The sequence below is a fragment of the Megalops cyprinoides genome, chromosome 5 (genome assembly GCF_013368585.1).
Source record: "Megalops cyprinoides isolate fMegCyp1 chromosome 5, fMegCyp1.pri, whole genome shotgun sequence".
In the NCBI taxonomy this organism is placed as follows: Eukaryota; Metazoa; Chordata; class Actinopteri; order Elopiformes; family Megalopidae; genus Megalops; species Megalops cyprinoides.
In genome coordinates this window covers 31953218-31968609 of record NC_050587.1, presented here as the reverse complement: position 1 = coordinate 31968609, position 15392 = coordinate 31953218, and the positions used below count along the sequence as shown (strand labels likewise).

At 44.5% G+C, this 15392-nt stretch overlaps 1 protein-coding gene across 17 annotated transcripts in view; it reads left to right on the top strand.

Annotated features, from left to right (window-relative positions):
• The window catches only part of celf4 (CUGBP, Elav-like family member 4), an 84943-nt gene extending 75024 nt beyond the window's left edge, over positions 1-9919 (top strand). For 2 of the 17 annotated variants that reach the window (XM_036530180.1, XM_036530179.1), the window contains exons 7-12: positions 146-284; positions 577-729; positions 2485-2547; positions 4852-4932; positions 5817-5900; positions 8031-8158. In XM_036530180.1, coding sequence (XP_036386073.1) covers positions 146-284; positions 577-729; positions 2485-2547; positions 4852-4932; positions 5817-5900; positions 8031-8158 — 648 coding nt within the window. Of the gene's footprint in view, positions 1-142; positions 285-576; positions 730-1447; positions 1559-2481; positions 2548-4851; positions 4933-5816; positions 5961-8030; positions 8224-9177 lie in introns of those variants that run through there. The other 15 variants (XM_036530176.1, XM_036530175.1, XM_036530178.1 and 12 more) reach the window with 12 other exon arrangements.
• Positions 9920-15392: the final 5473 nt, after the last annotated feature.

Below are 15392 nucleotides of genomic sequence, written 5' to 3'. Positions count from 1 at the left end.
CCTCTCTCTCCCTCTCCCTCTCTCTCTCCCTGTCCCTCTCTCTCTCCCTCTCCCTCTCTCTCTCCCTCTCCCACTCCCTCCCTCTCCTTCCCTCTCCCTCTCCCTCTCTCTCTCTCTCCCTCCCTCCCCCTCTCTCTTCCAGCAGGTCCAGCAGCAGGCAGCCCTGATGGCGTCGGTCGGGCAGGGCGGGTACCTCAGCCCCATGGCAGCCTTCGCTGCCGCTCAGATGCAGCACATGGCCACAATCAACGGCCTGCCCGGCGGACCAATGACACCCACCTCAGGTGAGGCCTTGCTTCCTATACGCTCAGCTGGACCCAGACACGCCCCCTTGCTGAGCTGAGCAGCTCTGAACAAAAGGCCACGCCCAATGTTTCAATTTCCCTGCCCCTAACACCTCCCTCTCCTGTACCTTTCCTCCCTGCCTCCTCCTCTCTTGCTCACTGTCTCCCTCCCCCCTCCCCTCCCTCTCTCTCCCTCTCCCTCTCCCCTCCCTCTCTCTCCCTCTCTCTCTCTCACTCTCACTCTCACGCTCACTCTCTCTCCTCTATCTCTCCCTCTCTCTCCCTCTCTCAGGTGGCAGCACGCCCCCAGGTATCACTGCCCCCACGGTGACCAGCATCCCCTCCCCCATCAGCGTCAACGGCTTCACGGGCCTGCCCCCCCCTCAGGCCAACGGGCAGCCCCCCGCCGAGGCCGTCTTCACCAACGGGATACACCCTTACCCAGGTGAGACCCGAACACACCCCCCCACACCCCCACACCGTGATGCGTGAGGCGGGCCGCCATCCAAGCGTCCGGCGCTTTGAGATGCTGGGAAAAGGAGCGCTGTGTGCGGAAAGCCTTTGGCAGCATTATCAGCTTCTTCTTCTCTCCTTCCTCTTCACCTGCATCATCATCATCATCATCACCATCACCACCATCACACCGATGCTTGAGATGACATTATCAAAACAATTATTTTACTTAGTGTTGAGAGTTAATTGCGCTCGGTGTTGACTTTTGTGCCACACACCCTTCCGGCGTCATGTTTGGACTTTTAAAAGAGATCATACACCTCCACACTTTGCATTGTACTGCGCGCAGCACGAGAGAGAAATTGAAAAATTATGCAGATTGCGAAGTGCATGTCTCCCCCAGCCTGTATCTTTTACCTGACCCCTTATCTGTCACGAAACTGTCAAGGCAATTGGGCATAATGTAATCTAAATGGCTGCTATGCAAATAGTTTGTAGCAATTCATTACTCTCCCCTGTGATCGTAATCACGAAACGCCCTAATATGTAAGTGCTTATATCGATTGTACCCCTGACATGCAGCCCAGCTGAGTTGATTACTGTCCGTACTGTGTTTACAGTAGCCGCTGACTCTCGCTCCACATCTGTCATTGAGTGTCTCTCCCCCCTGTGCTCCAGAAAGGAGGAAATGCTCTTCCAATGTCTCACAGTTTTGCAGGAGATCATTTTTAGAGAGGACTCGGAGAAGGGCGAAGTGGGCGTGGCTCAGCGGAGTTGTTTTGGGGTTCAGGGGAGCTGCTTCCTGTCCTCTCTCACTGAAGGTACCCAGCCCACCCCCACCCAAACCCCCACCCCCCATCCTCTCCCCCCCCCCCCCCTTACCCACCCCCTCCACCCCGACATTTCAAAGCCTTAGCCCGTCGATGTCCTCACTCGTTCCATTAGTGTCCTAGTGGTGGTAGTTGTGTTGCACTGGTGTAATAGTGCATAGTGGTGTGGCTATGGTGTGCAGTGCTGTTGGTATACTATGTAATAGTGCTGTTCTGGTACGTAGCACACTATTGTTGTGTGGTGTGTTCTTGTTGTGCCACTCTCCCTTTTGTGGCATTGGAATCAGAAAAATGACCTTAAAGATTTAGCCATCTGATCTCATGTAGTTTCAGTCAGTTGCATGTGCACCCTCTGTCTAGAAATATATGATGAACACATGAGTAAGTTTGTCTTTTGTTTTAGTGGATGGAAAATGAATTACAATCGTTCAGGAATCCAAACTTATTATGGATGAACCAAATGTAAAGCTATAGAAGTGTGCGGAGAGGGATACTGAGATGATCGGGGTCTGCTGGTCGACATGAATCCGCAAGCAGCACTGCCTCGGTGAGGCCGTGAGGAGGTAGACTGGAGCTGATCTGGTGCCACGCTGCGTTTGGGGTGTTACAGTAACTTCAGCTCAGCTTTGTTTGATGTACGGTGTGGAGGTGTGGATCCATATTCTTTTGGTCCGCTCGTCGCAGACTGTTTGTACAACTTTCCTCGTCTGGAAAACTTTTTTGCGAGACCTCTGTCTCGCCCCTCAGGCGCTAACGTTTGGGGAGAGAGTGCAGGAGGAGGGGAGGAGGAGGGGGGGAGTTGTGAGACGCAGTTCCTTGCAGACCCACACGTTGCCTGCGCCCCCCCCCCCGACTGTCTCTTTCCCTCTAACCTGCCTGTTATCTCCCTCTCTCCTTCCCTCCCTCTGTCTCAGCAGCACAGAGTCCCACAGCGGCCGACCCCCTCCAGCAGGCCTATGCAGGAGTCCAGCAGTACGCAGGTCCGTCACGGAGACAGCCCGTCGGCGTGTGTGTGTGTGCGTGGGAGTGTGCATGTGTATGTGTGTGTGCATGCATGTGTGTGCGTGCGTGCGTGCATGTGTGTGTGTGTGTGTGTGTGTGTGTGTGTGTGTGCGCGTGCGTGTGTGTGTGTGTGTGTGTTGTGCATGTGTGTGTGTGTGTTATGCATGCACAGACTGCCCAAATGTGACAGAAAATACTCTCATTTCAGCATGCACTTTACCTCATTATTTATTCACTGTATTTTCCATTATTTAACACCTATCAAAGAGACTACTTATTTTATTAACTGATGAATATGTCTAATGCGTTACCAACTCTAAGTAGTCTTTTACCAGCGGCCATACGTTGAATCTCCCTGTAGCCATTTCCTGTCTAATGGCAGAAGCGGAGTTAGCCCACAGATGGGAGATCATATGGTAAAAACACGTTGCAGCTGGGAGTGGTGCTGGTGAACAAGACATCCTTCTGGACTACCACCTCAGTTTAGTGATGGAGATGTTGTGTTGTAGTTTATTTCAATACTTACTAAATGCTCTTATATTTATTTAACTTTCCATTTAATTTCAACTTTTGAAATTTTTTATGTATTTTGAACATTTAGTGAAAGCTTACAGCACATTTAATAAGTACCATCACAAATGCTCCATTACGTATGTTTCATACAAACAAGGTTAACGTTTGAAATATTTGCTAAACATTAATAGTCTCCCACATTTATTAATTGAAATTCCAAACGAAGATATCGGGAGGCGAATTTTCAGACAAATCCCTCATCCCTTGACAAACCAGTCCTGTCCGTGGCTATAAAAATCACACTCACCACTTCCTTTTGGTGTCAGCTGTTCACAGCATCCCTCCCTCACGCCATCTCCCCCCTCTATTTTCCCTGTTTATGATGGTCCGTGCACAGGGGTCAGCAACCTCGGCCCACAGCCAGTTGCGATCCCTTCGTCGGACTCTGAGCCAAGCGATAGTACAGCTATAACCACATCAAACGCAACCTTTAAGCTTTGATCGTATGGAAATTCATATCTACTGAATTGACATTTATGTGAATGAGCTCTGCCCATCTGGAATGCATGAGACACCGGGATGGGAAAAATGGACCAGGTTAATGATTGGGGATATAATCAGCAGTTCTGGTCTTACAATGCTTTAGTAGTTGACTGCAGTACTACATTGAACTATGTAGCACTATGTCATCTGTCTTCATGTGACTTCTGTAACAGCAGAAGCCTTTAAAACATGAAATAAAGACAAAATTAATGAAATATGCATTGAATGTATGAAACATAAAATGCTTCAGATGGTTGTAAAATTATTTATAAACACTTATGAAATATTTCAGACATTTAATATATGTATGCAACATGGAATGTATGAAATATTAGTTTAAGAAAAGTATTTGGATGAAATATTAGGCAAATTATATTCAACATGTTCAGCTGAACAGTAAATTATACAGATTATCTTACAGCTTCTGGCTGCTGAAATGCTAGATACAAGGAAATACTAATGACATCACCAGCACACACAAGCTGCCAGTGCAGCTTCAATTTCATTTTTAGTAGCAGCATTAAAAAAAAGTTAAGGATGTGTTACTGCAACAGTGCCTGCATCGGCTCGCGCTCCAAGAAACAGCATTCAAATCACTTTTCTGTGTCTGCAGTTTCCCCAGAGTACAAGCTGTGCAAGGCATTGCTGTTGTTGAAATGCATGCTTATGTATGGAAAATATTAAATGTCTGAAAAATTATGTACGATTTCAAACCCTTGCTTAATGTTCGGAAATACTTTTAAATAAAACATTTATCTTAAGTTTTTCTTTTCTTTGCTCAAATCCTATAAAAACAGTATTTTTCCAGCAGTAGACAAAGTGAAATTTGTCTTAAATGGGTGGGGGGTGGTTTAAAATGTCACATTTGGAACCCTGTGTTTACATGTGTGTATGTGTGTGTGTGTAGATGTGATCTTTGCAGGCTCCCTTATGCACTGCCGGTGTGTGTGTGAGTGTGTGTGTGTGTAAGTGTGTGAGTGTGTGTGTAAGTGTGTGAGTGTGTGTGTGAGTGTGCGTGTGTGTGTGTGTGTGAGTATGCGTGTGTGTGTGCGTGTGTGTGTGTGAGTGTGTGTGTGTGAGTGTGTGCGTGTGTGAAAGTGTGTGTGTGTGTGTAGATGTAACCTCTGCAGGCTCCCTTATGCACTGCCGGTGTGTGTGTGTGCGTGTGTGTAGATGTAACTTCTGCAGGCTCCCTTATGCACTGCCGGTGTGTGTGTGTGTCTCAGCAGCCTACCCTGCTGCATATGGACAGATCAGCCAGGCCTTCCCCCAGCCTCCCCCCCTCATCCCTCAGCAACAGAGAGAAGGTGAGGCTGGCCACACAAACAAACTCTATACATACACACACACACACACAGTATGGCAACATACAGCACAGAAACTCGCAGGCACACATACGATATGAAAACACATATCACGCACATACATACTCGACCAGTCCTGTACAGACACACAAAAAAACACTCATGTGCACAAAAATACACACACGCACAAACATACACATATAATGTGTGCACATACTCACACACAAACACAGAGATGAGAGTTTTATTGTTGTTTTCACTAATGTGCTCCAGTGCTGAAATGACTTGTTGGTGTGGTTTGCCTCTAAATACCTCGTTAGAGCATCCCTAGTTCTTTTAGAGCATTCTTCTTCCTTTTTTCTGGTCTCACTGTCTCTTCTCTCTCTGTCTGTGTCTCTGTTTCCCCACCTTGACCTCCTTTTCTTACCCACACCTGCTGTAACGCCTTTTCTCCAATTATATTCCCCTTTACCCACTAATTCTCATCACGTCTCCCTCTTCTGCTTTGCTGTAACCGAAAATCTTACTTCCTACTTTACTTCTGTCCATCCCTTGCTCCTGTGCATTTGTTCCTCTTTTTTTTTTTTTCCTCTGTTCATTCTCCCTCACACCCTCTCTCTCCTTTGCGGACATCTCCCCTAACTTCTCGATACTTCCTCGTCTTTTATATTTCCCCCTTCTGTCTTCCATCCGTTTCATCCCTCCCCTCCCTCCTCTGCTTCTCACCGTCTGGCCCCTCTCCTTTTCATTCCTACTCTCTCTCTCTCCCCTCTTCCCTCTTCCTCATTCCTGCTCTTTCTCTGTCTCTTTCTCTCTGTCTTTCCCTCTTCTCTCTTTCTCTCTTTCTCTCTTTCTCTCTCTCTCTCTCTCTCTCTCTCTCGCTCCAGGCCCGGAGGGGTGTAACCTGTTTATCTACCACCTCCCTCAGGAGTTTGGAGATGGCGAGCTCATGCAGATGTTCCTGCCTTTCGGTAATGTCATCTCCTCCAAAGTGTTTGTGGATCGGGCGACAAACCAAAGTAAATGCTTTGGTGGGTAAAAACGATAAAAACCTGTAAAGATTATTATCATCATTTTTTACTAATAACTTTCTTTTACTTCATTTTACTGCAGCCAAGATTTCAGCAAAAAAACAAGTTTTAAAAAAAAAAGTAATTCTGAATTCTGAACACTTTAGACACTGTCTGCCAATGTTGATGGATGCATTTATAGTATTGGGAGGGGGTAGGCATAGTAGGGTTAAGGTAGTCCTGTGAACTAATGTTCTCTTTCAGAAATCATCTCCTGTTTTAATTAACATATCAGGACACATTATTTCTCTTTCCTTGTCAATGACGGGGCATTCTGCCAGTAGTTTTTTTCACTGAAAGAATAGTAAAAATCATTATGAATTAACAGACTCTATCATAATAACACCATTCTGTCAGTAAGGCACAAAGACCTATTTGTTGAGTAACTTCACTGGGAATCTGCAATTGCTGTTATGTTGCTACTCACCTGACAGTTTTATAGTTATGCATGTTGTATAGAGAGGAACTGGTTTCATAGTGGGGAAATCCATTTCCTCCCTCTAGAACACCACATTGTGTCAGCCTGGAACATAACCTCTCTGATGGGCTACCAAAGTGTGTACAGGTGGCTGCCCTGAAACATTTAAGCCGTTTAAATTCTGTTTAAATGGGGATAGTCATTAACATTTGGTTCAATAGTTCAATCTGAGTGTATTCCCTCTCACTTTGTTGTGTCAGCCATCAGTTCCCAGAATGCTCAGTAAGGTTGCAGTCATGCCTATTTTGCCTGTTAGCATGCAGCTTGTGTACTGCTGAAGTGGACACCAATTCAAATTCCACACAGTAAGACACAAACTAGCTCACTGTACAAAGAGTAGAGTGTATCAATAGTTTGGCTAATTGCTTGGAGTCTGTATATATTTGTTTAAGTAACTGAGAAAAGAGCAACACAATTTTCAGATGTAGCATACCCTGACAGAAAGAACAGTGGGGCTATGCATAGTGAGCTTTTTTAGGGTTAGATAGCTTGAAGTTAGTCAGCCAAATTAGTTTGTTTTCATATGTAATATGAATATGTGAAGAAACAAGGTCTGTGAAGAAAAAATCTTCTCAATAAGCATCCCTACCTTGGTAAACATAAAAAAGGACATCATTGACATCATTACATAATGCAATAACCTGTGGTGAGTCATTAACCTGTAAAACAACAGAACACTCCTCAGTTCAAACTCATTAGTGACACAATTGCTGAATCTGCTACCATGCTTTTGAACATGTTAGAGATCTATTATTTAAGCCTGGAATTTGAAATTGCACTCCTTTAATTTTATGGATTCCTGCAGTATGTAATGTGCCTAAGCTGCCAACATGTTAATTTGCCTGGGGAAAAATGGGGAGTCATAGCATGAACCCAAATGTTGATACTTCTGGTTAGAGCTACAACCAGGAGCCCTTGGGGCAGCTGTAGACTTGCCCTGTCCTGACACAGATTAACCTTGTAGAACTGAGACCTACCAGGACAGGGTGGGTATCCCGTGACAGTTAAGCGGTATTGTGTGTTGTGTGGTCAACAGTATATGTGTAGTGGGTGTCATGTGATAGTGCTGGTGGTTGCAGTCTGTAATTCTTTAAGGATAAACTAGATTTTTACATGATGTCATGTTGTGTTCTCTGTTAAACACCCAAATTAAAATGAAATCAGTGGATTCCCTTGAAAAATAAAATAACCTCTGTGTGCTCCCTCCTCTCTCTGTGTCTCCCTCCTCCCCATCTCATTCGGCCGAACTTCCTCCGGCTCCGTCCTAACCCCTGACCGATTCTGTCTTCCCCCTTCCTTTTTTTCTCTCTCTCTTTCTCCTGCTCCCTTTGTCTCGTCTCTAACCTTGGAACGTAAAACACCCTCTGTTTCCTGTCTTTTTCTTCTTCCCCTTGGCCCAACGCTAACCTAACTGCTCAACCCTCCTCCTCTCTCGCCATCTTTCTCTCTCTCTCTCTCTCTCTCTCTCTCTCTCTCTCTCTCTCTCTCTCTCTCTCTCCCCCTCTCCCTCCTCTGGACTCGTCCTCCCCTCTCTCACCCCTCTCCGCCTCCAGGGTTTGTGAGCTTTGACAACCCCGCCAGCGCCCAGGCGGCCATCCAGTCAATGAACGGCTTTCAGATCGGCATGAAGAGACTCAAAGTGCAGCTGAAAAGGCCAAAGGACGCCAACCGCCCCTACTAGCCCCCCCCGACCCCCTCACTTCGCCCCCGCCGGCGAAGACCGCTGGAGCACACAGGAAAAAACAGGTGAGGCCGGTCTGTCCCCCGGTTGGTGGCCGGATGTATTTATTCATTGGCCGGCTCATTTTTAGGTGTGGAGGTTCATCTGCTGTTACGCTGTTTGAATTTGGAGCGTGCTGGAGTCTGTGTCAATGTTTAAGACTGAGGGTTCGGGGCCAGAAGGAAGCTCTCCCCCTCTCTCTCTCCGTCTCTCCCTGGAGAGAGGAGGTGCAGTGAAGTGAATAGCATTTGTCCTCCTCCTGCATATGTTTCTGATGTCTCTCTCAACCCCTCATCCCTTTATCTCCGTGATGGAGAATCTGCATGGCATCATTTGTTCACCGCGGTGATGCCGTTAGTCAGGGGGACTTATTACCCATTCACACTGCTAGTGAAGCATCTCAGCTGAGGCGCCCTGCTTTACTGTTTGTTTGTTTATTTGTGAAGTCTTTTGTCGAAAGCTTGAAGGATAGTGGAGTTTAAGTGAGGCGCAATCCTAGGACCCCCGCCACTACACAGCCCCACTCCTTCATGCATGCATTCAATAATGCATGCCTCTGCTGCCTCTCCACGCTGATGCTGATGGTGGTTAATGTCACAACAGATTGTGTTGATGAAATTTTTATTGCACGTCTAATTCTGTATTCAGCGTGGCACCGGTTACTATAGGAGTGTCTGAGGGATTGACACCTTTAAACTTACAGTGCATCCTTTCCTGTATGTGCCGTTATGCATGGGGCCTCGATATATGCAATTTTGTATCTTTCCTTTTTAAGTTGCTCCAGTCCATCTGCCAAATGACTAGATGTAAATGTTTTTAAAAAATCACAATAGTAGATGTCCATTAAAATTAGAGGCTCAAGATAGACTCAGTGTGTGGTAAACATCAGAAGCAGTTATCTGGGGGGTGTGCTAAGCTGCTAATTACATTAAAAGACTTTGCCATGTATGAAATAACATGTTGATTTATTTATGATCCAGGTTTTATGGAGTCGGGGAGCATGTTGGCGACATGAAAAAAAAGACATTGAAATAAAACAGATTCAAAGGGGCGCTGGAACTGAACTGCTACAAAACAGAACTGAACCGCGAAGGATCAAATCGCAGAACTTGAATACTTCTACTGGATGTAACTTTTGGGCCTCGGCAGAGTGCAGAGTGTGGGGGCTTGGGTGTCAGTGGGTCTCGACACTCTCCCAACACCGACCTATCTGGACCAGGCCGGCTCATTACAGTGAATGACTTCAACAAAAAACAAAACAAGAAAAAAAAAAAAAAAGACTGACTCACGCAGAGCGGCGCTTGCAGAAGAGAAGACATGGCAGGACCAGATGCATTTAAAAGACCATTTTTTGGGGGAAAAATAAGAAAACATTTAATGAGAGCTCGCAAGAAGAGCCCGAACTAACGGGGAACTAGCTCACGAGGGAAATAACTTTTTAAAGAACGGTTTCAGAAGACGCTAATAAAACAAATAGCAGCCCCATTTCAGAGGAAAAGGAACCTTTCTAAGGGGATACGATATTTCAGGACACAAACTCACCGCGATTCGGTTGGCCATCTTTACTTGGAGTGCCTGTCCGTTTCCAGGGGATGCTGTTGCCACGGTGAGCTGTAGCAACAATCTCCAGGGAGTCTTACCCGTCATTCCTCAGTTGATTTAGGGACCAAATGACCAAACGTTTTTATCACTTAAAGACTTGTAGCTGTATCATACTCGGACCATCGCATCTCTTTTGCTGTTTGAACAGGCTAAAGAGTTATGTTTGAAAAAAAGAAAAATGTAAAATGACTATATATATATACAATATGTATACTGTATATACATACATATATATTACTGGTATGCTTTTTAAAAATGGCAAAACTATTTCAGATCGCCTGTGAGGACACTCACTTCGCTAGTTTACAATAACTGCTCAATATCAGAATATTTATTTTTTTCTCTTTCCTTTCAACTGAACCTGAACAAACCCAATAGTTAAATGAACATAATATATATGTGTGTACAAAATATATGAACATGTTTATATTTACAGTACATATATATGTATAACATACACATGCAAAAAGTATTCATTTATATCTGCGCATATATATGAATACATATGTTACTCATAAACTTCTATATGTATTTATATGCATATATTTTATATATATGTGTGTGTATATAGAACTGCTATTGAACCTAATATGTAGAACTGTAATTTTATTGTAGATTTTAGCTGGGTTCCAACACTGCTCTTGCCAAACTGCTTGGATTAACTGGGAAGAATCGCAATTCTGGCAGCTCCCAAACTGCAGGCATTCCACTCTCTACTGAAATATATGTGCTTACATATATATATATATATTTATATATATGTGTGTATATTAATATCTGTACATATGTGTATATGTTATTTGAAACCGCGGGAGGTGACTTCTCAGAACAACTTCAATAACAACAAGGCTGTCTGATCTTTCCTTAAGAAACTTGGGGGGGTGGGGGGGGGGGGGGGGTTGGAGACTCCTCTCCCAAACATATCCTTCCCCTTTGGTGTATGTGCTGCTCACACACACACACACAGAGAAAAAACATAAAGAGCCCGCCTTTAAAACTTGAACTAAAACCCACATATCACCAGTTCTCCATCTCTCCTGGATATGCGCATGCCGCCCGCGCTTCGGCCCGGCCACCGCCTCTCCCGGAAGTCTTCCTGTCACCTGACACACCTGCCATCACACCATGTGCATTATGTTGCAGGAAGCCAATTTACATGATGTCAAAAATAAAAAAAAAATCCCCGCAGTCAGATCAGCTCAGCTCAGCCGAACCCCTTTGACAGCATTGCCAAATAAGCCAGAGAAAAGAAGGAACAAATTACGGCTTTTACTGCGTTTTCCTATTGTGACGCCAGGTGCTGAATGAGAAGCAAGACGGTGATTTTAAAGGGAGCGGCGGCGGCCTGCCGCTGTGCGCATATTCATGAAAGATGAATATAATCCAGTTACAACAGCATGCCCCTCCCTATCTGGTTCATCTTCCCAGAATCCCTTACATCCACTGTAACTCCAACACCCAGTCAAGGGTTTTTTGTATTTTTTTTTTTTTTGCTCTTGAAAGTTCTGAAAATAAAAATGTTAGCCCCTGAAATGTATGCAACCCTAATCGGCCTGCGAAAGTATGAAAATAGTGATCTCAAGCCTTTTCTCTGATTCTCACTACTATTGCCCCCTGAAGCAACTGTTTAAAAATCAGGGAAAAGAAGCCATCCCACGTGTAATTTGAACGTTCACCTATGAATGATCAATATTACACTTCTGTCAGCCCCTTGGCTGCTTATGGCATCTTTGCGCGGGGGGGATTTGTGATATGAGTGAACCAGACAGTAAGGGAAACGTGCCTCTCTCCGTGTTTGGGTGTTCAGCAGCTTGCAGTGTTTCCTTTGTGATTTGGGTGGAACTGTACACGAGTGCCCCCCCCCCCCCAAAAAAAATGGAGTTTTTCGCATTTTGGGTGCCACAGAAGCCCACCTTGCCTGAACCTCCCACCCCAAGAAGACAGACAGACCTTAAAGATGTCTAACCCTCCCTCTCTCCATCAGCTCGACGAAGTAACGGCTGCAACTGTTTACATAAAACAACTCAATATAAGAAAATGTTTTAAAAAAAAAAAAAAAAAAAAACAATTGAGAGACAGAGCAGAGCTTTTAATATATATAAATCAATGAATATATGTAAATGTTTCTTTTTTTGTTGCTCTGTTTTTTCTCTGTAAATAGGTTTGCATATTTTATAGGACTTTTACTTCTACCTACAAGGACTGGGTAAAGATTAAACTTTAAATACTTTAGAAAAAAAGACAACAGAAAAAAAAGGAATACTCAATAAAACCAGGTAACGAGGAGTAGCAGTGGTCTATGGCATGAGGAGAGGACGTGCAATCCAGGTTTTAAACTAGAGATCAGTCAGGGAGTGCATTGACTTCAATACAAAGAAAACCAGATGTACCTTTATTTACACATTCAGATACACATTTATTTATTTACACATTATTTATTTATCTATTTATGTATTTATTTATTTATTTATCTATTTATTCCAGGCTGTTTTCTACCAAACTGCCAGAAATTTCTTCCTGTTGTATTATTCATTTTAAAGCCTTTTTTTAAGCTGAAGAGTATCAGCTGAGAGTTATGTTTCTGTGAGCAGATAGGAGTTTGTTGTTACTGTTTTGCATTCTCAGAACAATAGGGATTAATTATATTGGCCAAACCACTTCTTTTTACAGTGGTCAATGCTTATTCAATGTGCAGAGCTTCTCCTGAAATCAAAATTCAACTTTATTTTGAGCTCCAACATTTTCCCCAAACAAAGAAAAAAAAAAAAACATGATGGATGAGAAATTCTCTGAGGTTCTTAATTCTTAATTCATATTTCCTAAATTAACAGCCGGCACCTTTTAACCCATTCAGCACCAGTGGCCTGCAAACATCAAGCTCAGATGCAACTATTTCAAACCTGGTTTTGAAGCTGTACTTTTTCCAACCTGGTTTTAAAGCTCATCACATTTTTGAAATTGACAGAAAAATATTAAGAACTATTAAGAAATATTAAGTATTAAGTACCTATATGCTTGCATGGTCGACTGGAGGGGGCTTCTAGGGTTACAGTACGAGGTCCATAATGCTGAATTGTGCATGTAAGTACTTTATACATGAGATGAAAAATTTTGTTCTCCTTTAATGACTGTTGTTTATCCAATCCACCCTGTCACTATCAGCTCACAGAACATGTCCCAGCATGCTCTTGCTGCCAGCTAGAGCTGTGTTTTTTTGCGCTATGAACGCAACATGAAACACGAGGCATGCTTTAGAGTTTTGGTCGGATTTGTTTGGCGCTTGACTGGATTTCATCCACGCGATCCTTTCGACCTCCCGTTGTGGTCAGAGCACAAAAAAAAAAAAAAACGTAGCCTTGACCATTCTCTCAATGGTGGTTCATGATTCTGTGCGGCAGGACTCTTCACACAGTGCTTCACTCCCACTGGAATCTGCGCTAATCCATAGCCATCGATATACCAATAACACATCAGAAGCATTTACATGGCTCTGCGGGAAGCTGGCCACTGAGTTACTCCGCCCTTCCCCCCCCAGCCACCACTCTGGGGTCTGAAGTGCTTACCGCTTAAGATTACCGCTATCCCACTGATAAGAACCCATAGGCTTCTAATCCGAAGTACTGACTTCACCTTATTGATCTGAAGGAAATAAAAACAATATTTCAGCCATTGAAAATATGTTCCAACTACGGCTGCAGGTTGAATAGGAAAATTTATGCTATTGGATATGATGTAATAAGATGGGATAGCCATATGCAGTACTGGTACACTGATTAAAATCTGCAAGATTTATGAGGGGGGGGGGGGGGGGGGGGGAGAACAGCAGCAATTGGATTGGAAGAGTTAAGGAATAAACTAGAAACAAATTCTCTATGCAGGAAGGTGGGGGTGGGAGTGTTGTGTGTTTTGAGTGCCGCCTGTCTGTCACTGTGAGGCAGGCTTCTCACTGGACAGCGCGCTTCGCTGGTCCGACCCTGTTTCTTTCGGACTGCCTAAATCTCTGGTCCCTGGACTCTTTATGTAATTTACTGAATGATGCGTCTCAGCTTAGCCCGAAATAAAGCACAGTCTAGAATCAAGGCCTTTCCTCTGTGTGATTTTCTGCTGCAGTCTTCTGTTCGCCTCCGCACAGCACACGTCTGCACTTACCTTGTGCGCGTTTCCATTCACCAACGGCGGCGTAATGATCGCTGCACACACTGAATCCGGCGTGCATTCAAAATCAAGTCTCATCTGAATTACAAGAGTATCGCTGGAATGCCTAAAACACGAATAAAGATCACAATAAAGGAGAGGAGAAGAGGAGGGGAGGAGAGGGGAAAGAGAGGACAAGGCTGATAGGTGATGGATGAAGGATGTGACACTAGGAATTGAGCTAATCGCTGTATTTAGTACAGTACCCAAGGCGGCAATATTGCTACCAAGCACTTCTTGTAACGCAACACAAAGAAAAGGACTTTTGGGGAGAAAACTATTAAATTGGTCAAACCAGGCGGCAAGTTGGTGCAGCGGATACCTCGGTCACCTCACACCCCCGGGGTAGGCTGATTCTCCAGCTTTTCCTCCCAGAGCCCCTAAACATGCTGTCTAGGTTAATTGGTACACCTAAATTATCCCGCACATGCGGTCTCACCTTTCTCCTGCCTGCTGGGCCCAGCTCCAGCTCACTACAAACCTCTACAGAACACAGCAGCAAATGATAATGAATGAATGGAAATCAGTGGAACCAAAAAACAAAGTCAATGAAGTAGCAAGACAGTGCAGATAGAGTAGAATAGAGTAGATGTTGAGACAACGTGAGATAGTAAAACCATGATTACGTGATACTGCTTTTCAAAATAAAGGGTGTGGTTGGGTAAAACAGCAAACAGCGCTGACATTTGTCAACTGCAAAAAGTAAATCACAGCAAGGTGACAGAGGCTGGAAAATGACTGTCGCGGTTCTACACTGTGACAGCGAACCGCTGAATTCATACTGTTTAGTTAATAAATCCCATTTCAAGTAATTTGGTGAAGGGAACGTTCATTCAGGTTAGACTGCAAGTTTCTTAGTGTTAACAGATCCACTGTGAAGCAGAGCAGTGTGGGTAGACTGCAAAGAATGAAAACTCAAATGTCCCCAGTGAGCAAGCCAGAGGTAACGGTGACAAGCTAAAACCGCTCTGCAAGAAGAAACCAGGGGAAACTACACTCCGTGGTTTCTGCCTCCATAAAGCCTTCCACTGATCCTGGGCCTGGATTCATTTTGTCCCAGTGATGACCAGCCCGGTTAAGTGTTAACAGATGGGTGGATGACCGCCTACCCTGTGCTTAGTGTGACATAAGCCAGTAGGGGCACGGCCTAACCATCTAAACAGACTGAAGGGCCTTACTACCCTAGTGCAGCTCTACACGAGTCAACCCTCTTAAAAGATCGGCAACAGGGATTAGTACACGGTGATCTCATTTGCTCGCTCAGACACTTGGTGAGATTGACAGCTTTAAAAGGGATCAGCCCAGAGACATCCCTGGGTCAGTCGGACATGGAGAGATTCTCTGGCCTGATCAGGAATCCATCACGGGGACCTGCTCATCAATTTTAAAACTAAAAAGG